Source organism: Ambystoma mexicanum, chromosome 2q, assembly GCF_040938575.1.
Source record: "Ambystoma mexicanum isolate Mex_15411 chromosome 2q, UKY_AmexF1_1, whole genome shotgun sequence".
Taxonomy (NCBI): Eukaryota; Metazoa; Chordata; class Amphibia; order Caudata; family Ambystomatidae; genus Ambystoma; species Ambystoma mexicanum.
In genome coordinates, this window is record NC_090924.1 from 640686647 (window position 1) to 640709905 (window position 23259).

The window sequence follows — 23259 nt, forward strand, 5'->3', positions numbered from 1 at the left end:
TGATTATGGTGTATAAAGTGTAAGTTTCTTTTGTGTGCATGTCTAACTAAGGTTCAGTGTACTTACCTACAGCTCACATCTTCCTCATAAGATAAGCCTGACTGCTCTGCCACTCTACCAAGGTACTGAGTTAGTACCGACTGGCACTAAGAGTTGGAGATCTACAAACCACTGAAATAGCATACTAAAGTCTTACTATCAGTAGGACTTCAGGAAAACTCCCCCAACAATTACACCAGGCTGAAAATGATCAAGGGAGTAACAAAATGAAATATTTCCAGGTGGATTGTGCATTGTTTCTTAATGTTACACTAGGGCAGGTAAGCAAATCCCTGAGGCCTTCAGGGCACTATCGACTAGTGCTGTAGCAGCTACCTCAGCTCTTCACACAGGAGTGCTGGTGAAGGATGTGTCTGGGATTCCTTCCATATGTTCACAAAACAGTACTGCCTGGATACCCTATCCTCCAATGAATCGCTCTTTGCCAGAGCTGTGTCATGCTTCCTATGAATAACTGTGTCCTTGAACATTCTCAAGAAACAACTTAAGACCTGGCTGTTTGATGAAGGAACAGTTTAACTAGTTTTGCTCACCCGTATGATCTCTTGGACGTCGATACCCGGCTGTATTGATGTTTGACTGTTATGCCTCTCTGTCTTGTGAGCGCTTTGAGGCCTGCGGGCTATTAGCGCTATATAAAAACCAATATAGATAGGTAGAGCTGTCACCCAACTGGTGATGACATGATTGCTGCAGAGCTCACTCCTTCCCTCAACCGTGATGTCTTACTGCTATGTGAGTCTATATTAGATGAGGAATCAATGGGAGGACACCCTCCATTAGAAGAAGAAATAACATACCGCTGGTAATGTTCTTTCTGATGAATGCTCCTCCCATGTATTCATAATCTGCCTCCCAACCTAACCCACGGTTAAGGAGTTTCCTTCTTTGTTTCCATCATGACGTTCTCCTTTAACACTTAGCGTCTGTTTTGTCTTTAATCCCCAACGCGGCTCTGCAGAGGTCACAGGGAGCAGTGCACTCCATTTATTTCTCCAGCATGGGGTCTGGCATGGATTCACATGCTCATGAATATTCCCCGTCGTCAGGCTGGGAATCCTCGGTAAAGAAAAATCAGTATCAGTTTCGTTTCTGATCTGTCTTTCGTAGTAGTAACCAATCACTGACCTCTGCGTCATACTGACCACAGCCAATGACTGCCATCTCCCTAAGCCCCGCCTCTGGCAGCCATCTTCAGATTTTTACCGCACGTTCATGTGTTGGGATCCTCGTGCTATTGCTCTCGAGCTGTAGTGAGTTTTTGCGCTTTTTCATAGGAAAATTATCTTTTTTCGGTCAAAAGAGCCTCAAGCTCCACCGTTTCTTTATCCGATCAACGGGGACCTGTGTCGGATTCCTCTACGCCCCTCAAGGGTGAAGATTTCGTTGAGCCACGCTTTTGGAGGACTCCAGAAGTTTCTCAGGCCCATCTCGGACATGGCCCAGGAGAAGGGAAGCTCGACGCCCGGAAAGCTGTTCAGGGTCTGCCCTGGATGCCAGCTTCAGAAAGTCTTTAAGGAGGACGAACACTCCCTTTGCCTCTACTGCCTGCATGAGGACAAGATGCATGTGGAGAAGGACTGTGCGTTTTGCGGCAATATGTCGAAGCGGACCATGAAGGACCGCCATCTGCGTCTCGCCAACTGGCTGGAAGGGAGGAGCCCATCAGGCGAGAAAAAGAAGAAGTCCGAGCAGTCTTCTAAGACCTTTGAGGGCGCCCCGGTGACGGGGGCCCAACAGAAGGCCAAGCACCGCGAGTCCACTGGCACCGGGAGCGCCGAACGGTCGGGCTCTACGGTTGCCAGGCAGGGCGCATCCTCCCTGGCGCCATCAACCACGAGCCAACGCTCTGGCTCAGGTAAGAGGAAGGCCGAGCACCCGGCGAAGCTCCTGGAGAGACCCCGGTCGAGCTCGAAGGCCCCATCGGAGGGGGGAGCGAGGCGGTGACCCCCCCAAGGAGAAGGCGGTGAGTGCACCTAAGGTGGTGAAATCCTTGATCCACCCTGCCAAGGCATCTATCGAGACAGTTGCGGCGGCCCTGGCTCAGCCTGTGGAGGCTACACCAGTGGAGGCGACTTCGGGGCCCAGAGTCTCCCTGCCACCGCGGAGGGAGTCCTCTTTCAAGCCCATCGACGGGACCCCCGTGAAACCTGGGACGGAGAAGAAAAAGGGGGGCAGGAGGTTGTCGTGGATTCGGCCTCAACCTCTGAAGAGGAGCTGATCGAAGTCTTAAACCACGGCATTGGCGTGGAAGAAGACCAGCCCTTCGAGAGGGACCCCGACATAGGAGACGACGAGAACGTCGAGGGTGCCGACGAGGCACCTGACCGCCCGTCGGAATCCCCTCAACCGGTGCCGCAAGACAACTCGGCGGCCATTTTGTTGGCTATACAGTCCTTATGCTCGGAGATAAGGACGAGATTGCCGTTACCACCAACGAAGGAACCGCTCCCGACTGGGGACCCGGAGCCAGGCCCTTCTGGGAGCCCTCCTCCTAAGAGAAGGATTCATCCTCCACCTCCTTTTCAACCATCGCGCCCTGCTCAGTCCTCCTCCCCGTCCAAGACCCGTGCGGATGATACGGGGACGGATACGGCCGCAACGGGTACAGACAACGAGGTTTACTACGAGGATCTTCCGTCGTCACCTCCTCCCGGGCTTCCCCGCCCGACGAGATTGGATCGTTTGATGCCATGATCGCCAGGGCATCGGAGCTTTCCCAGCTTTGCCTGGAGGAGAAGAAGGAAGGTTTCCTTTATCAACGGCGCGAGACCAAGAGGAAGACGGTCCTCGCTGTACCTCTACTGGACGATATCTGGGATGAGGGTCTCACCCTCCTCGAACCCATCCACAATGCCTGCGAGAAGGGATCGGTACGAGAAGTACCGGGTCCCGGACGCGGCCCCCTTTTGCCTTCGGGCACAGCCGACCCCGTACTCGGTCGTCTCCGCGGCGGCCAGGAAGAAAGCGGGGGGGGGGTGCTTCGGCCTCTACGTCAACCTCCTCCCCCCCCGGACGGCGAGGGAAAGAAATTGGACACGATGGGACGCAGAGTCATCTCATCTGCAGCGACGACGATTAAGGCTGCCAACGCCTTGGCTATCGTAGCCCGCTACGACAGGGAGTTGTGGTACAAGATCGGCCCCCTGCTGGACTTCCTACCGGACGAGAAGAGGGCGGAGGCCCTAGAGATCTTGCAGGAATGAGAAGTGGCATCGGACCATGCCATTACGATAGCGACGGACATCGCTGACACTGGATTTCACCAGTTGGGCAACGGCGGGTGCCTTAGACGGCGTGGATGGCTCAAGGCAACGGACTTCCGGCAGGACGTGCAGACCAGAGTTTTGGACATGCCGTTCGACGGGAGAAACCTGTTTGGGAAAACAGTGGACGATTCCCTACAAGCCATCAAGACGGACACGGAGACGGCCCGGGCTCTTGGTGTTCTCCAGCAACGACGGCCGCCCTTTCGGAGCACCGGAGGCAAGCAGGGTGCCTCCAAAGGTTCCGGCGGCGGATATTCCACCTACCGTCAAGCGGCCCGTTCGTCGTCACCAGAAGCCTACAGGGGACGAGGCAAGTCGCCGTCATCGCCAGGGAGGACAAGGCGGCAAAGCCTTGTCGAAGCAGGACTGAACCGGCCGTGGGGTCAGGCCCCCACCGAAGCATCCCGGTGGGAGGGCCGGCTGGCGAACTTCGTCAGTGTGTGGGAGTCCATCTCCACCGACCGTTGGGTGCTGGACGCCCTGGCCCAGGGTCACGCGCTCGAGTTTCTAAAGAAGTGCCCGCGCGTCCCCCCCGTGGCCAGGAAGGAACATCACGTCCCTCAACTTCTCTTGGAGGTAAAGGCGATGCTCAAGAAAGGCGCCATCGAGCTCGTCCCAAAGAGGATTCGGGGCTCCGGAGTTTACTCAAGATACTTCCTCGTGAAGAAGAAGACAGGAGGATGGCGTCCCATCCTGGACCTACGACGACTGAACAAATTCATCAAGGCACATAGGTTCCGGATGGTCACCCTCCAGCACGTCCTGGGTCAGCTGGAGGAGGGCGATTTCCTGTCGTCGTTGGATTCGGAGGATGCTTACTTCCATATCCCCATCCTAAAGGGACACCGAAGGTTTCTCAGATTTGTGGTCCAAGGGCGTCACTACCAGTTCAGAGCCCTTCCCTTCGGATTGAGGTCGGCACCCAGGGTGTTCACCAAGTGCCTCGCACCGGTGGCGGCGCGGCTGCGCCTGTCGGGGATCCACGTCTACCCCTACCTGGACGACTGGCTCATCCGAGCAAAGACAAGGGAGCTCGCCGCGGAGCACACGGCGAGGACCGTCCAACTACTCACGGACCTGGGATTCTCCATAAACTACGCCAAGTCCCACCTGGTGCCCGCGCAAGACGCACTGTTTCTGGGAGCGAAACCCGACACAGTGGTGCTTCTGGCCTCCCCGTCGGAGGAAAGGACGAGGGCCATCTTGGGCAAGGTGCAGCGGATGCTTGTTGCGGACACGGCCAGGGTGAGGTCCATCAAATCCCTCCTCGGAATGATGTCTTCTTGCATTTATCTCATCCGCCTGTGCAGGCTTGGGATGCAACCATTACAGGAGTTCCTGGACGCTCCCTGGATCCAGACGACGGGCAGCTTCGAGGACAGGATCACACTCGACGATAGCTTCCGACGAGCGATCCGGTGGTGGGGCACCCGCGCGCATCTGAAGGGCATGGACTTCCGGGCCACCAGAAGACAGTGACCACGGATGCCTCCCTGGAAGGGTGGGGAGCGCACACCTAAAATCTGCATGCGAGAGGCCTTTGGCTGCCGACGGAGAAGACCCTCCATATCAACGTCCTGGAGCTCTGTGCAGTGTTTTGGGCCCTCAGGTCCTTTCTTCCGTCCCTCAAGGGCAAGGTGGTGAGGATCTTCACCGACAACACCACCACCATGTTCTACATCAGGAAGCAGGGCGGTACCAGATCCCCAGCCCTGTCCAAGGAGGTATTGGGCCGTCGCCCAAGGGATGTTTCTGGTGCCGTTTCATCTGGCAGGAATAAAAAACACCATCGCCGACTCGCTCAGCAGAGAGCTGCGCTCGTGCCACGAGTGGGAACTACGACAGGATCTAGTGGACCGCCTCTTCCGACGGTGGGGCACCCCCCAGATCGATCTGTTCGCGACGGCGACGAACTCCAAGTGCCGGAGGTTCGCCAGCAGGTTTCCCCAGCCGAGGAGCATGGGCGATGCTTTCTCGTTCCCCTGGGAGGGCCTGTTCCTATACTCGTTCCCTCCATTGCTGTTGCTGATCCGGCTCATCAACCAGCTCAAGAGGTCACGGTGCAGGATGATCCTCGTAGCACCTGCGTGGCCGAGGCAGATATGGTTCCCGGGCCTTCTGGACTTGTTAACGTCCCCGTCAATCAAGCTGCCAGTGGACGCGGATCTTCTCTCCAGGGAAGGAGGCGCCATCCTCCATCACGACCCGAAGTCGCTGAACTTGCAGGCCTGGCTCCTGCAGCGTTGGAGTTTGGAGTTTACGACATACCGGCCGACTGCAGAGAGGTTCTTGCAAAGGCCAGGGCGTCCTCAACTCTTAAATGCTACGGACACAAATGGAAGAGGTTCTCTGTCTGGTGCCACGCACAGAAGATTAACCATCTACGGATTACGGCTCCTCAAGTACTGCCGTACCTACTGACGCTGGCCAAGGCTGGACTGGCGCACGCTTCCATCAAGATTCATCTTGCTGCAATCTCCCGATACACCAGAACCACGGGACGGACGTCTTTGTGGTCTCATCGTCTGGTGAAAGAATTCATGAAGGGACTGTTCAGATTGTTCCCGGCGGTGAAGGCTCCGGCCCCGGCGTGGGAGCTCAACGTGGTGCTGACCAAGCTCATGGGACCTCCGTTCGAGCCTCTGCACTCAGCTCCGTTGAAGTTCTTGTCGTGGAAAACAGCGTTTCTTGTGGCCATCACCTCCGCACGACGGGTGGGAGAGATCCAGGCCCTTTCCTGCAAGCCCCCGTACTTGACTTTTCACGACACGAGGGTAGTTCTCAGGACGCACCCCTCCTTCATGCCCAAGGTGCCGTCGGACTTCCACCTCAACGAACCCTTGGTGTTGCCAGTTTTCTTCCCGTCGCCTTTGTCGCTGGCTGAAAGGACTTTGCACTCGCTGGATGTGGCTAGAGCGCTGAAGTTCTACGTGGACCACACGAAGAGTTTTCGGAAGACGTCACAACTTTTTGTGAACTTTGGACCTGTCAATCAGGGGAAGTCTCTCTCAAAGGCTTCCATTTCCAGATGGCTCTCCGGCTGTATCATGTACTGTCATCGGTTTGCAAACCGACCGCTGCCTGGCCCTCAGAGAGCCCATTCCACCAGAGCGATCGCAGCTACCACGGCGTTCCTATCTGGTGTGCCCCTGCTGGACATCTGCAGGGCTGCTACGTGGAGGTCGACGCACAGCTTCACAAAATTCTACTGCGTCGACCGGGATTCCAGGGAGGAGTCCAGGGTCGGCCAAGCAGTGCTGCGCAACCTCTTCGCCTAAGGTGAGCCTGGTGAGAAGGTAAGAGATGCTTAATGTTGACTTGTTGTATTGCTTAATGTTGAGCCTGTTGCCACCTCCTGTGGTTGTGCATGTGTGTACTGCTATGTATTGTTTTATTCATGAGCATGTGAATCCATGCCAGGTCCCATGCTGGAGAAGGAACAAGTTACTTACCTGTAACTGTTGTTCTCCAGCATGGGTCTGGCATGAATTCACATGCGAACCCTCCCGCCTACCCCTCTGCGGCTCTTCACTTGGTCATACTGCCACTTCACGTGCTACCAAATCTGAAGATGGCTGCCAGAGGCGGGACTTAGGGAGATGGCAGTCATTGGCTGTGGTCAGTGATTGGTTACTACTACGAAAGACAGGTCAGAAACGAAACTGATACTGATTTTTCTTTACCGAGGATTCCCAGCCTGACGGGGAATATTCATGAGCATGTGAATCCATGCCAGACCCATGCTGGAGAACAACAGTTACAAGTAAGTAACTTGTTCCTTAGATGTCATGTCTGCTCCCGAAGCCGACAAATCCGGAATAGCAGATTCCCTCAGCAAGGAACTACTCTTTTGCCATGAGTGGGTGCTCCAGCGCGACCAGGTGCTCTGCATCTTTCAGATTTGGGTGTCTAGGGAATTGATGTTTTCCCACAAAGAAGAATGCTAAGTGAAAGGCAATGTCATGCAGATTCTTGCAACACAGTATGCTGGGGGATGCTTTCTTGTTTCAATGGCCCAATAGACCCAAGTGCAGACTGATCCTGGTGGTTTAGCTGTGGTGCTCACAACTTCTCAGCCTCTCATTGGTGCCTCCCATTCGACTACCACCAATTTTCAACCTCCTATCCAGGGACACCAGAGCAGTCCTGCAACATGACCAGCTGGGCTCCTGTGCTCTCCTAGAATTTGGACAAATTCCTGTCTCAAAACTGCAGGGACAGGCTTGCGCATGCACAGTCTTACAGTGTACTGCTATAGTAGCAAGTGGAAGTGGTTTACGACATGGTGTGCAGCAAACAATGTTCATCCTTTGCGCTTCCACCCACAGGACATGTTGCAATTCTTGCGATCGCTGGAACGACATTAAATTTACGTCCACCTTGCTGCTATGAGAGTCACCCGCACCTCTGGTGCACTCTTGCTGTAGTTGCAGTGATGACAAGTCCTTTCTTTGTGGATTTCCACTTGTGCGCACGCCAGGCCCCCCGCCCGAGAACTCAATGTGGTTCTTTCTAAGCTCATGCATCCCCCTTCTCTAAGCCATACTCGATGTGGATATCAAATTCCTGTCATCGACAATTATTTTCCTAGTTGCCATTAGTTCTGCAAGGAGAGTGGGGGTGCTCCAAGCTCTGTCCTGTATACTGCCCTACTTTGTTTTCCACAAATCCAAGGTTCAGCTGCATACTAATCCTACCTTCATGCCGAAGGTTCCTTGCTCCTTTCATCTTAAGGAGCCATTGGGCCTGCCTCTCTTTGACTCGGTCTACTCGAGTGAACGTTATTTGCATTCTTTGGATGTTATGAAGGCTTTGAAATATTATGTAGCACACACCAAACAATTTTGTATGCCATCCCAGCTGTTTGTAGCTTTTGGACCTGAGGCGGTGTTGGTTGTCTGCCTGCATTTCATACTGCCATTGCATCGCCAACAGGCCGCGTCCGGGTAGGCCGAGAGCACACTCCACCAGGGCTATCTCTTCCACCACAGCCTTCCTCTCCATGGCCCGATGTCGGAAATTTCCTGTGTGGCAACGTTGCGATCGGTACATACCTTCATGAGATTCTACTGCATCGACGGACTCCACAGAGGAGTCCAGGATTGGACAGGCTTTACTACTTCTATTCGCTTGAGAGGTGAGCTTTCCTGCAGAAGTGTTATCCTCCTACCATTTTGTATTGAATGCTTAAGTTGGTACTTCTTTGTAATCTATTCATACAGCATTTGAATGTATGAAAGATCAAATGCAGAAGGACTAAGTTACTTACTTGTAACTCCTCTTCTGCAGCATTCGTCTCTTTCATAGATTCACATGCGACCCTCCATCCTACCCTGCTTTAAGGCTCTGTTTATTTAATCTTGCTGCTTTCACGTGCATTATGCTAATCTGAAGTGAGCCTCTAGTGGCAGAGCTGAGGTGCATGCTGCCCATTGGATGCAGGGCAAGATAACAACACTAATGGAACGCTAAAGTGATTGCAGTTTTACAACTTAAATAAAAACTGCACTTGGTTACTGAGGATGCCCGGCCTGACGGAGTTTTCAAACAGCATGTGAATCTTTGAAAGATGACAATGCTGGAGAACCTTGAGTTACAGGTAAGTAACTTATTCCTGATTTGGCTCATACTGGAAACCACCGTCCCATGTTTATTTGTTTTATTTTTTTTACTGTCCCAAAAGGCAGATTGGTTTGGGGAAAAATAAACTTCCTCTAGGTGGCATCATGCAGCTCTGTTGACTGACATGACTTCTTTATTCTTTACTTTGTACAGTTTACATTATGAAGCCTCTAAAGTATCAGTATTTATGTTAAATGTTTATTAATCTTATTAGTATATTGTTTTTTTCGATTTTGTGTGCAGGTAATATTCATGTGTCCTGGATTGATGATACATCCGCATTTGTGTCGCTTAGCCAGCCTGATCAAGTACAAATAGGTAAATATGTTTAAATGTTTACTAATTGCCACTTCAAATATTTATACTACTCATCATTGATTTCTCTGATTTTTAACTGATGGTGAAAAGTAATCTCAAACTCCTAGCGTGGTTGTTTGCAAGACTAATCCATTACCTTGAAGCTGTTTCTAGCTTGATTTGTTGAGCCATTTCTGCTCAAATACGTTCACAAAACCATGCATGAGAAGCGAGAGCAGATGAACAAACTCTGAGGGCACTCACAAAAATTACAACTGCACACGTGAGACGCATGTATGACTTTTTTAATCAATCAGTTATGTTTTCTCGAAACCAAATTATAAACTTCTTTTTTCACTGTAACCACTGAATTTCAGACTGCTTTTGCAATCTGTAACAGTTGGCATTCCTCTAGATCACATTAGTTGCATAGTATGAAAATTTGTGAAATGAAAAGTTGGCAACTCAATATTAGTTTATAAATGGCTTGCAAACTGCAGTGCTATGGATTCTGTAGTCGGTTTTCTAGTTTAGCACAATTTAAGAAAATATACATGAAATAAAATTACTCTTTAAATGGTTATCTTTAACAAAAATTCATGTCACAATTTGATCACGCATATTAAATGAAATGATTGAAAATACATGACTTGTAGCACAGTAAGGTTTATAAGCAAAAGATCCTTCTAATGCATTGCATCCTCCAAATAATTCCTCATCTTGATAGATGTCCAGCATCACAAGCTGTTCTCGGGAGGTTTAAAAAGGAGACATAGTGTGGCTTGGCGCTGGCCATTTCAGACAATCTGCCTACTGATCCCCTTACATGACTTCACCTCTCTATATGGTACACACTACACCCCATTACCTAAATTAATTTGTATGTGCATGCTGCCTTCTTGGGACATTCTTTGAAAACTTTTTTTGCTACCCCATCATGCCTGCTAAAATAATTGGGGTATAAACGTTGTTGGAACTGCAACGTTAATGTCCATCCCGACCCACACATCTCTCGGGATGGACACCAATGTGGAGCGAACCCCAAGTCCTTAGGGAACAAGCTGCCAATCTGACTGCCCCTTTTAAGTTCCCAGCCTCATCTCATCGAAGTCTTTGGAGCTTGAGACGGGAGGAACCCACTCCTGAGAAGAAGCGGGATGAGAGAAAAGGAGGCATAAGAAGGCATAAAAACATTCACACTCTCGTGGTGACTCAGACCACTACTCTTCCTCCTGCAACAACAGGCACAGGAGGGATACAAGCAAGGAGTTTTTAGACTGCCAGAACATTTGTTTCTTTTCCTTCCAAATATGCTCCTCTTGGAGAGCGGGAGGATTTCAAGAGCCGCAGGTAAGATTTTCTCAAAGGCCTCGACTGGGTATGGTTTTGGGCTCTCAGAGGGCAAGGCCAGACTCTGCCATGATTGTGACGGCCTATAGGGACTCTAAGGTGGGTAGACTACCTCTTCTAATGTATTACTTCATCCCACGGATTCATTATTTGACAATCAATACCTCCTGCACAGCTTCTCTTCTAAAACATTTCTGCCACCATGGGCTCAGCATAGCACCACATTGACTCTGTCTGATGCCCCTACACGCCTGCGCCAGATAGAACATCAGAGCCTGTATGTATTGAAGTGCTGCACACCAAGACCTCTGTTGCTTCGTTTTCTGCATGCTCTGCTTGCTTCAGGAACACCCATGAGTTGTCTAAGTTTCTTGTGTCATGCAGACTACTGTGAAGGCCTTTGGCTTCAAACCATGCGTGCCCTTCAGGTCTCACATGTCAGCGTCCGACCCCCACACAATGCGCTTTACGTTTGAGGGGAAGGAGCACTACCCTCATGCCTGTGGGTCATGTTAGAACATGCACCCGAAGGCCATCCGGGAGCATGCTGCAAAGTTATTTACCTTTTTTTTATACAAGGCAAAGTACTTTAGAATCCGTTCGAGGTTGCTGGGCGTGGAAAGGAACTCAGAAGACCGGCCCGCCTGCCTGGAAGGAGAAGTGCCACAAGAGTTCCAACTCACCAAGCAGGTCCCCTTGGCACTATTCCTCTTTGAGGTGGACATTGCTCCAGGAACAACTCAGAAGAGAAGGTGCCACAGGTACCTTTACCAACCCAACCCTCCTCCCGGGAGGAATCTGAGGCATTTAGTCTGAAGATGCGAGACCTCTTTGCCAAGACCCCAGTGCAGATTGCTCTGGCCTCTGCGCCAGCAGTGCCATCAGGATCACCTGCAAACTGAACTGAAACCACACACATATAGCCTCTGCTTGGCTCCATTTGGTGAAGATACCATTGCTGGAGACCCTGCGTCGAGCAACCGGGACACCTGTTCCTTTCTCAGAGGCATCAAACTTCCTCAGGAGTACGCTTTGTTCCTTTTGGGAGTATTAATGTCAAAATCTGGAGACATTTTTGATGAGGGGTTGGGGTCAAGGGAGTTCGGGGAGGGTGTGAGGCCTATCACATTCCTTTTTGGCTAGTACCTCTATGCTCTAGAGATTTGAGCGGAGAGATTTCCCTGAGGAGTTTTATGGGGAAGGTAAGGAGCTGTTGGCTCTGGCTACAACTTGCAGGAGGCAAGTGGACTGGACGCCTCACCGGATCTGGACATGTTAATAACACTGGAAAAACCCCATGCTAACTTGTAGTGTTTAAAGACCAAGGTAGTGGAAACTCTGGACTTGTCTGCACCATCCGGTCCAACAGTTCAATTTGAACTGCCTAACATTTTGGAAGAGGGCCCTTCGAGTTGGAGCCTAGTGCCCTTCAACACGGTGATGGAGACCCCTGTGCTGATGTGGAAGACGCCTGTGTCTGTCCTTGTGGTTGACTGTGACCTGGCAAAAAAGTACCTGTCAACGCCAGTCTCCCTGGAAGTTTGGTGGTTTATGCTTCTATGGCAAACCTGAAAACCTCCCTTTTCCCTTCTTTCGTCCTGAACAAGTGTTGGGTAAGATTTTCAGATCAGTCATCAATCTTCTTGACCTGTGTCAACCCCAGAACCTTTTGCTGGACTGGTAGATTATTTTCCCCTATACATCAGTGAGTGGGAACCTTTTTCCAGTCTTTTTTTAATTTATTTTTTATCAACTTTATTTAATTTTCAGGAGCATATATTAGACATGCATGCATTAGAGAGTGATGAACAATAGCTTTCTCCAGCATGGGGTCTGGCATGGATTCACATGCTCATGAATATTCCCCGTCGTCAGGCTGGGAATCCTCGGTAAAGAAAAAATCAGTTTCGTTTCTGATCTCTTTCTTAGTAGTAACCAATCACTGGTCTCTGGGTCATACTGCCCCCAGCCAATGACTGCCCTCTCCCTAAGCCCCGCCCCTGGCAGCCATCCTCAGATTTCTACCACACGTTCAAGTGTTGGGAGTCCTCGTGCTATAGCTCTCGAGCTTTTGCTCCGTTTTCGCACTTTTTCAAGGAGATTTTCTCATTTTTCGGTTAAATCGAGCCTCAAGCTCCACCGTTCATCTTCTGATCAACGGGGACCTGTTTCGGAATTTCCTACGCCCCTCAAAGGTGAAATTTTCATCGAGTGACGCTTCTTGGAGGATTCCAGAAGATCTGAGGCCTACCATGGACGCTACCCAGGACAAGGGTAGCTCGATGCCCGGACCCAAGCTGTTCAGGAACTGCCCTGGATGTAGGTTAAAGAATGTTTTCAAGGAGGAAGAGCATTCAAGATGTCTCTACTGCCTTCATGAGGACAAGACGCACGTGGAGAAGGACTGTGCGTTCTGCAAGAACCTATCGGAACGGACCATGAGGGATAGTCGTTCCCGCCTCGCCAGCTGGCTGGAGAAGGGCCCAGCAGGTGAGTAGAAGAAAAGGTCTAAGCAGTCCTGTGAGGGCTCCCGGCGACGGGGCCCCAACAGAAGGCTAAGCACCGCAAGTCCGCGGGCACCAGGAGCGCCGAACAGTCTGGCTCTTCGGCTGCCAGGCAGGGCGCACCTTCCCCGGCACCATCAACCACGAGCCAACACTCTGGTTCGGGGAAGAGGAAATCTGAGAACCCGGGTAAGCTTCTGGTGAGGCCCCGGTCGATCTCAAAGGATTCAGCCGAGGGGGAGCGAGGCGGTGACCCTCCCCCCACCCCCCCAAGGTGAAGGCCTCAAGCGCGCCCAAGGTGGTGAAGGCCTTGATTCACCCGGCTAAGGCCTCTATCAAGGGAGTCGCGGCAACCCTGGCGAAGCCTGTGGAGGCTACACCAGTGGAGGCGACCTCGGGGCCCAGAGTTTCCCTGCCACTGTGGAGGGAATCCTCCTTCCAGCCCATCGACAAGACCCCCGTGAAGACCCCAGTGGAAAAAGGAGGGGGCCCGGGGACCATTACGGACACGGATTCAGCCTCTGAGGAGGAGCTGGTGGAGGCCGTGAAGAGCCTCAACGGGAGGTTCGAGAAGGTACAATCCCACGAGAGAGATCCCGAAGAGGTGGTCGAAGATAGCGATGGTGGCGCCGACAAAGCCCCAGCGGAGGAGCGGCCAGCCCTCCCGTTGCAGCCATTGCCCGAGCCTCAGGACAACTCGGCGGCCATTTTGATGGCGATCCAAACCTTATGCACGGAGATAAAGGTGAGATTACCACAAACCCCGGTGGACGATCCAGAACCAGGCCCGTGACGAAGCCCCCTGGGCAAGCGGAGGAGCGTTCATCCCCCCTGTCCTTCATGCCCTCGCGGCCCGTGGTGACGACGGGATGGACCTTCCTGTAACGCTCACCTGGTTCCCACGGGGGTGCTGGTCTAGTCTGGATTGCTGTGGCCTCTTCTAGCGTGATGCGCAGGACCTGGAACACCGATTGGACAGGACCTCCAAATCGTGCTTGCCTGGCCTGTAGGAATATCCTTCTGCAGATGAGAAAGGGGATTAACAGTCTGCAGAATAGTGTGCTAGCTCCCCCTTTTCCCCCTTCGTTCCTCTCTAACTTCCTCCAAACCCCGGTTTAAGCTCACCTTATGGTTTGGAAGGATGAACTCTCCATCCTGCTTCTGGTGCAGGGGCGCGCGTTCGTCCAGTTACTTCACTGGTTTTCAGAATGGCGCTGGCAAAATCCACTTGACTTTCCTGAGCGATGCGCCGTAAGTATGAAAGTTCAAATTTCAAGTGAGGCCCCCTTTATGTTTTTCTAACCTGTGATCTGTCCTTTATTTCAGGTGCAGAATGAAGGCGATGCGTCGAGGGGTTAAACTGCCGAGGTGAGTAGTGATGAGGGCGATCCCTCTAAATGTCCTTATCATTCCCCAGAAATGTCTCTTGTCCTTTCCCCATAGGGGCCAGGGTACGGTACCTGCCAACGGGGCGGCGCCTACCCGAAATGTGGAAGAAAAGCCGGTAAGTATTATGGCTGCTAATTAGACTTTCCTTCTGTGTTCCTTCTGCTCGCCCTTTTGTTTCTTCCTCTCTCTCCTAGGTGCAGAGATGTGGCGTCCGATGCTGACAGCCGCGATGGAGCCGGGAGATGTCTCGAGGACAGGTGAGTGAAGCGTGGCGCTGCAGCGAGCAACGGGATGCTTTTAAATGGAAGTCTTTCTTCAGGGATGCTGGCGAGAAGATTCCGGATGCAGGTAAGAAGTTTGAAATAGTCCTTGGTTTTCACCTTTCTCTTCTCTTCCTTCCTTGCAGGTCTTCCAGGTTCGAGGCGGACGTGGCTGGAGTCCAGGAGCAGGAGCAGACACGGTGAGCGTTAAGCTGCAGGAAGCAGAACAACGCGAAGCATGAGCTGCTGTCTGGGCGTGGCTTAAATAGCCTCCAAAGAAGTCCCAGGTATGTATCCTTCCCCAACTAGGTATGTATCCTTCCCTGGCCACGCCCGAGTGAAAAAATAGTCCCTATGAAAAAATAGTCCCTTTCAGGTCTCAGGGAGGCCTGAAGCGTGCAGCATGGTCTGCATCAGGTAAGTGCACAAAACACCTCCCTTTATGAGCCTGGACTGATGTCCAACATGAGCCTGGCGCCAAAGGCGCCAGGACTGAGTCCAAAGAGCCCCTATAAGGGGCTGCTGGGCTTTTACCCGAGGGCATGATGCCTGCTTCCGGGGGTGCTGGGCCTGGCCTGGTGCTCCGGGGGTAGGCATCATGACACTTCCATCACCACCCCCTCGGACTTCCCCGCCCGATGAAATTGGCTCCTTTCACGCCATGATCGCCAGGGCATCCAAGCTCTCCCAGCTCTGCCCTGAGGAACAGAAGAAGGAAGGTTTCCTCTATCAACGGCGAGAGGCCAAGAGAAAGACGTTCCTCGCATTACCGTTAATCGACGATATCTGGGACGCGGTACTTGTGGTCCTGAAGAACCCGTCCACGACGCCTGCCAAGAGGGACTGGTACGAGAAGTACTGGGTCCCCGACCCTGCCCCCTTGTGCCTCAGGACTCAGCCAACGCTGCATTCGGTCGTCTCGGCGGCGGCCAAGAAGAAGGCGGCGGGGCGACAGCTTCAACCTCCACTTCCCCAGCTGACGGCGAGGGAAAGAAATTGGACGCCATGGGGCGACGGTCATCTCGTCGGCGCCGACGACAATTAAAGCGGCCACCGCCTTAGTGATTGTGGCCCGTTACGACGGGGAGCTATGGTACAAGATAGCTCCCCTACTGGACTTCCTACCAGACAAGAGGGCGGAGGCCCTAGAGATTCTGCAGGAAGGTGAGGGGGTGTCGGACCACGCCATAACGGTGGCAACAGAGATTGCTGACAACGGGTTTCGCCAGTTAGGCAACAGCGTTTGCCTTCGACGAGGCTGGCTCAAGGCGACAGACTTCCGTCAGGACGTGCAGACCAGGGTGTTGGACATTTCGTTCGACGACGGCAACAACCTGTTAGGGAAAACGGTGGATGAGCTGCTGCAGGCCATCAAGGCCGACACAGAGACGGCCTGAGCCCTGGGAGTCCTTCAGCAACAACGGCCCTTTCGGAGCGCCGGAGGCAGACAGGGGGCCTCCAAGGGTTCAGACGGTGGTTCCTCATCGTACCGCAAGGCAGCCAGCTCCTCGTCACAGGAGGCCTACAGAGGTCGCGGCAAACAAGTAGGAACTCGTCTTCGCCAAGGAGGCCAAGGTGCCAAGGCCGCCTCAAAGTAAGATTGAACTGGCTGTATCGTCGGGCCCCCACCGGAGCACCCCGGTGGGAGGCCGGCTGGCCAAGTTCATCAGCATGTGGGAGTCCATCTCCACCAACCGTTGAGTGCAGGATGCCCTAGCCCACAGGCACACTCTCGAATTCCAAAAGTGTCCCGCATTCCTCCCGTGGCCAGGAAGGAAAATCACGTCCCTCAACTGCTGTTGGAGGTAAAGGCGATGCTCAAGAAAGGTGCCATCGAGCTCGTCCCCAAGAGGCTCCGGGGCTCCAGGGTATACTCAAGATACTTCCTCGTCAGAAAGAAGACAGGCGGTTGGCGCCCCATCCTGGACCTACGTCGGTTGAACAAATACATCAAGGCACAGAAGTTCAGGATGGTCACTCTCCAGCACGTGCTGGGACAGCTGGAGGAGGGTGACTTCCTATCGTCGTTGGACTTGGAGGATGCTTACTTCTCCAGCATGGGGTCTGGCATGGGTTCACATGCTCATGAATATTCCCCATTAGGCTGGGAATCCTCGGTATAGAAAAAAATCATCACTGTTCTCTGGGTCATACTGCCCGCAGCCAATGTCTGCCCTCTCCCTAAGCCCCGCCTCTGGCAGCCATCCTCAGATTTTTACCGCACGTTCAAGTGTTGGGAGTCCTCGTGCTTAGCTCTCGAGCTTTTGCTGCGTTTTCGCACTTTTTCAGGAGATTTTTCTCATTTTTCGGTTAAATAGAGCCTCAAGCTCCACCGTTTCTACATCCGATCAACGGGGATCCGTTTCGGAGTTTTCTACGCCCCTCAAGGGTGAAGATTTCGTCAAGTTGCGCTTTTGGAGGATTCCAGAAATTCCGAGGCCTACCCCGGACATGGACCAGGAGAAAGGAAGCTCGACACCCGGGAAGCTGTTCAGGACCTGCCCTGGATGCCAGCTTCAGAATGTTTTCAAGGAGGACGAGCATTCGTTATGCCTCTACTGTCTCCATGAGGACAAGACGCACACGGAGAAGGACTGTGCGTTTTGTGGGAACATGTCGGAGCGGACCATGAAGGATCGCCACCTCCGTCTCGCCAACTGGCTGGAAGGGAAGAGCCCGTCAGGCGAGAAGAAGAAAAAGAAGTCCTAGCGGTCTTCTAAGTCCTGTAAGGGCGCCCCAGCGACGGGGGCCCAACAAAAGGCCAAGCACCGGGAGTCTGCGGGCACCGGGAGCGCCGAGCGGTCGGGCTCCTTGGCTGCCAGGCAGGGCGCATCCTCCCCGGCGCCATCAACCACGAGCCAACGCTCTGGCTCGGGTAAGAGGAAGTCCGAGAACCCGGCGAAGCTTCTGGAGAGGCCCCGGTCGATCTCGAAGATTCCGGCAGAGGGGGAGCGAGGCTCGGACCCCCCTCCCAAGGTGAAGGCCCCAGGCATACAGAAGGTGACGATGGCCTTAATTCACCCTGCTAAGACCTCGATTGAGGATGTCGCAGCGGCCCTGGCTCAGCCTGTGGAGGCTACGCCAGTGGAGGCGACCTCAGGACCCAGAGTCTTCCTGCCACCGCGGAGGGAGTCGTCTTTCAGGCCCATTGAGAAGACCCCCACGAAGTCCTCGTTGGAAAAGGTGGGGGAGGGGCAGGTGGCCATCATGGATACGGACACGACCTCTGAAGAAGAGCTCATCGAAGTCGTGGAAGAGGCCCAGCCCATCAGGAGGGATCCCGACGAGGGCGACGACGAGAGCGACGGTGTCGCCGACGAGGTTCCTCAAGAGCCCTCGTGCCCGTCGTTTCTGGTGCCGCAGGACACTTCGGCGGCCATTTTGTCAGCGATTCAGTCCTTATGCTCAGAGATAAGGACAAGGTTGCCCCTCCCCCCGCCAGAGGTACCTGAGCCAGACCCGATGGGGGAACCGGAGCCAGGACCTTCGGAAAGTCCACCGTATAAGAGAAGGACGACGCATCCTACGCCACCTCTGCGGCCTGCTCTGCCTTCCCCCGGGTCTACTACCCACGGGGATGATACCGGCACGGACACGGTTATGACAGGTACAGATGACGACGGAGGCGACGATGGGACGTGTCCCCCGTCGCCCCCTGCTCGGGCGTCTCCGCCCAACGAGATTGGATCTTTTCATGCCATGATTTGCAGGGCATCCGAGCTCTTCCAGCACTGCCCAGAAGAGAAGGAAGGGTTCCTTTACCAACGGCGCGAGGCTAAAAGGAAGACGGTCCTCGCCGTACCACTTCTTGATGACATCTGGATGAGGGGCTCGCCCTCCTCAAGAACCCTGCCACGGCACCGACAAAGAGGGACCGGTACGAGAAGAAGTAACGGGTGCCTGACGCTGCCCCCTTGTGCCTTCGGGCGCAACCTACCCCGGATTCGGTCGTCTCGGCGGCGGCAAAGAAGAAAGCTGGGGGGGCATCGGCCCCAATCAACTTCCCTGCCGGACAGCGAGGGCAGGAAGCTGGACACGATGGGACGACGGGTCATCTCATCTGCAGCGACGACTATCAAGGCTATCGTAGCCCGCTACGACAGGGAGTTGTGGTTCAAAAGCGCCCCTCTGTTGGCCTTCCTTCCGGACGCCAAAAGGGCTGAGCCCTTGAAATCCTACAGGAAGGTGAGATTGCTTCGGGCCACGCCATCACAGTGGCAACGGACATCGCCGACACCGGTTTCCGTCAGTTGGGCAACGGCGTTTGCCTGAGACGACGAGGATGGCTCAAGGCGATGGATTTCCGCCACGACGTACAAACCAAGGTTTTGGACATGCCCTTCGACGGGAACAACCTGTTCGGGAAGGCGGTTGATGAGTCCCTTCAGGCCATCAAGACACACGGAGACTGCCCGGGCACTGGGAGTGCTCCAACAACGACGGCCGTCCTTTCGGAGCTCCGGAGGCAGACAAGGTGCCTCCAAGGGATCTGGCAGTGGCTCCTCCACGTACCGCCAAGCGGCAAGATCTTTGTCCCAGGAAGCCTACAGGGGACGCGGCAAGTCAGGTGGTGCCCGTCGTCGTCGACAGGGAGGTCAAGGAGGCAAGGCAGCCTCCAAACAAGATTGTACCGACCGTGGGGTTGGGCCCCTGCCGAAGCACCCCGGTGGGAGGCCGGCTGGCGAGGTTAGTCAGCGTGTGGGAGTCCATCTCCACCGACCGTTGGGTGCTGGACGCCCTGGCCCAATAGCACGCCCTCGAGTTTCAGAAGAAGTGCCCTCGCGTTCCACCCGTGGCCAGGAAAGAAAATCACGTCCCTCAACTACTGTTGGAAGTAAGGGCGATGCTCAAGAAGGGTGCCATCGAGCTCGTCCCAAAGAGGCTTCGGGGCTCCGGAGTTTACTCAAGGTACTTCCTCGTAAAAAAGAAGACCGGAGGATGGCGCCCCATCCTGGACCTGCGACAACTGAACAAGTACATCAAGGCACAGAAGTTCCGGATGGTCACCCTCCAGCACGTGCTGGGACAGCTGGAGGTGGGCAATTTCCTGTCGTCGTTGGACTTGGAGGATGCGTACTTCCACATCCCCATTCTAAAAAGACACCGAAAGTTCCTCAGGTTCGTGGTCCAAGGGCGGCACTATCAGTTCAAGGCCCTCCCGTTCGGATTGAAGTCGGCACCCAGGGTGTTCACCAAGTGCCTCACACCGGTGGCGGCGCGGCTGCGCCTACAGTGGATCCACGTCTACCCCTACCTGAACGACTGGCTCATCCGGGCAAGGACAAGGGAGCTTGCCGTGGAGCACACTGCGAAGACCGTCCAGCTGCTCATGGACCTGGGATTCTCCATCAACTTTCCAAAATCCCACCTGGTTCCGTCGCAAGTCGCCCTGTTTCTGGGAGCCAAGCTCGACACAGTGGGATGGCTGGCCTCACCGTCTGAGGAAAGGACCAGGACCATTCTGGGCAAGGTGCAGCGTCTGCTGGCCACGGACATGGCCAGAGTAAGATCTATCAAGTCCCTCATCGGGATGATGTCCTCCTGCATTTATCTGGTGCGCCTTTGCAGGCTTCGGATGCGCCCCTTACAAGAGTTCCTCGACGCCCGCTGAGTCCAGTCGACGGGCATCTTCGAGGACAGGATCCCTCAACGAGACGTTCCGTCAGGCGATCTGGTGGTGGGGTACCCGCTCTCATCTGACGGCGGGCACGGACTTTCAGACCCCAGCTCACCAGGTGACGGTGACGACGGTTGCCTCCCTGGAAGGTTGGGGAGCGCACTCCGGAGATCTTCACGCGAGAGGCCTTTGGCTCCCGGAGGAGAAGTCACTCCACATCAACATCTTGGAGCTCCGCGCAGTGTTCTGGGCCCTCAGGTCTTTTCTTCCGTCCCTCAAGGGCAAGGTGGTGAGGATCTTCACCAACAACACCACCACAATGTTCTACATCCGGAAGCAGGGCGGAACCAGATCCCCTGCCCTATCCAAGGAAGCCCAGGATCTGTGGCATTGGGCCGTCGCGCAAGGGATGTTTCTGGTGCCTCTTCATCTGGCAGGAATAAAAAACACGATCGCCGACTCACTCAGCAGAGAGCTGCGCTCGTGCCACGAGTGGGAACTATGCCAGGATCAAGTGGATCGACTCTTCCGACGATGGGGCCAACCCCAGATCGATGTCTTCGCGACGGTGACGAACTCCAAGTGCCGGAGGTTCGCCAGCAGGTTCCCCCAGCCGAGGAGCATGGGCGATGCTTTCTCGTTCCCCCTGGGACGGCCTGTTTCTTTATGCGTTCCCTCCGCTGCCGTTGCTGCTCCGGCTCATCAACCAGCTCAAGAGGTCCCGGTGCAGGATGATCCTCGTTGCACCGGCGTGGCCGAGACAGATCTGGTTCCCGGACCTTCTGGACTTGTCAACGTCCACATCAGTCAAGCTGCCGACGGACGCAGATCTTCTCTCCAGAGAAGGAAGCGCCATTCTTCACCACAACCCGGAGTCGCTGAACTTGCAGGCCTGGCTCCTGCAAACTAGAGTTTGGAGGGTACGACATCCCGGCCGACTGCAGAGATGTTCTTGCAAAGGCCATGGCATCCTCAACTCTCAAGTGCTACGGACATAAATGGAAGAGGTTCTCTGTCTGGTGCTGTGCATAGAAGATTAACCCTCTGCGGATTACGGCCCCTCAAGTATTGCCGTACCTACTGTCATTGGCCAAGGCGGGGCTAGCTCACGCTTCCATCAAGATGCATCTGGCCGCCATCTCCCGATACACCAGAGCTATGGGACGGGCGTCCTTGTGGTCTCATCGACTGGTGAAGGAATTTATGAAAGGATTATTCCGATCATTCCCGCCGGTGAAGGACCCTGCCCCGGCGTGGGAGCTCAACGTGGTGCTGACCAGGCTCATGGGGGCCCTCATTTCAGCCTATGCATTCGGCACCGTTGAAGTTTCTGTCATGGAAGACAGCGTTTCTCGTGGCCATCACCTCCGCACCACGAGTGAGAGAGATCCAGCCGCCATACTTTTCGTTTCACGAAACGAGGGTGGTGCTGAGGACGCGTCCCTCCTTCATGCCCAAGGTGCCGTCGGAATTCCACCTCAACGAACCCTTGGTGTTGCCAGTTTTCTTCCCGTCTCCTTCGCCGCCGGCTGAAAGGACTCTGCACTCGCTGGACGTAGCTAGAGCGCTGAAGTTCTACGTGGACCGCACAAAGCGTTTTCGGAAGACATCACAGCTGTTTGTGAACTTTGGGACTGTGAATCAAGGGAAGGCTCTCTCGAAGACTTCCATTTCCAGATGGCTCTCCGGCTGCATCATGCACTGTCACCGGTTGGCAAACCGACCGCTGCCCGGCCGTCCGAGAGCCCATTCGACCAGAGCGATCGCTGCTACTACGGCGTTCCTGTCTGGTGTGCCCCTGCTGGACATCTGTAGGGCTGCTACGTGGAGGTCTACGCACACTTTCACAAGATTCTACTGCGTCGATCGGGACTCCAGGGGAGTCCAGGGTCGGCCAAGCAGTGCTGCGCAACCTGTTCGCTTAAGGTGAGCCTGGTGAGGAGGTAAGAGATGCTTAATGTTGAGTTGTTGTATTGCTTAATGTTGAGCCTGTTGCCACCTCCCGTGGTTGTGCATGTTTTTACTGCTATGTATTCTTATATTCATGAGCATGTGAATCCATGCCAGACCCCATGCTGGAGAAGGAACAAGTTACTTACCAGTAACTGTTGTTCTCCAGCATGGGTCTGGCATGGATTCACATGCGAACCCTCCCTCCTACCCCTCTGCGGCTCTTCACTTGGTCATACTGCCACTTTACGTGCAACCAAATCTGAGGATGGCTGCCAGGGGCGGGGCTTAGTGAGAGGGCAGTCATTGGCTGGGGGGGCAGTATGACCCAGAGACCAGTGATTGGTTATTACTAAGAAAGACAGATCAGAAACGAAACTGATACTGATTTTTTCTTGACCGAGGATTCCCAGCCTGATGACTGGGAATATTCATGAGCATGTGAATCCATGCCAGACCCATGCTGGAGAACAACAGTTACAGGTAAGTAACTTGTTCCTTACCCATGTCTTCCCCTTCATTCGCTCCAGTCTTTGAGTTCCATTTGCTTGTGAGTTTAAACCGTTCCAGCTCAAACCCCACACCCTCCCCACCCTCCCCAACATAACCACCAAACATTTGAGTGAAGTACTACATCTTTCAGGCTTTTCTGAGTGCTCAACGGGCTGCGTCGTCCTTTCAGCTCAAGGCTCTCATTGCCAGATAACAGAAATTTCGTGAAGTAGTCAAACCTAGAAATGCATCTGTTCCTTGTCTGTGAATTTGTGCAATGGCATCCAGATATTCAGGTACTTTGAATAGGAACCATGGGTTATTGCCGTTACTGTTTCCATGGCCATCACTCCCCATAGCCTCACCCACCACATGGCTACCACCGGCCCTTGCTTGTTCTTCCATGCTTGCACCAAGGTGATTCTGGCCGCGCTGAGCATGTGGGTAAT

At 53.9% G+C, this 23259-nt stretch overlaps 1 protein-coding gene across 2 annotated transcripts in view; it reads left to right on the forward strand.

The window, feature by feature from the left end:
- PARN (poly(A)-specific ribonuclease) overlaps positions 1 to 23259 on the forward strand; it is a 1047754-nt gene that overhangs the window by 772152 nt on the left and 252343 nt on the right. For both annotated transcript variants that reach the window (XM_069647825.1, XM_069647826.1), the window contains exon 21: positions 9195 to 9269. In XM_069647825.1, coding sequence (XP_069503926.1) covers positions 9195 to 9269 — 75 coding nt within the window. The remainder of the gene's footprint in view (positions 1 to 9194; positions 9270 to 23259) is intronic.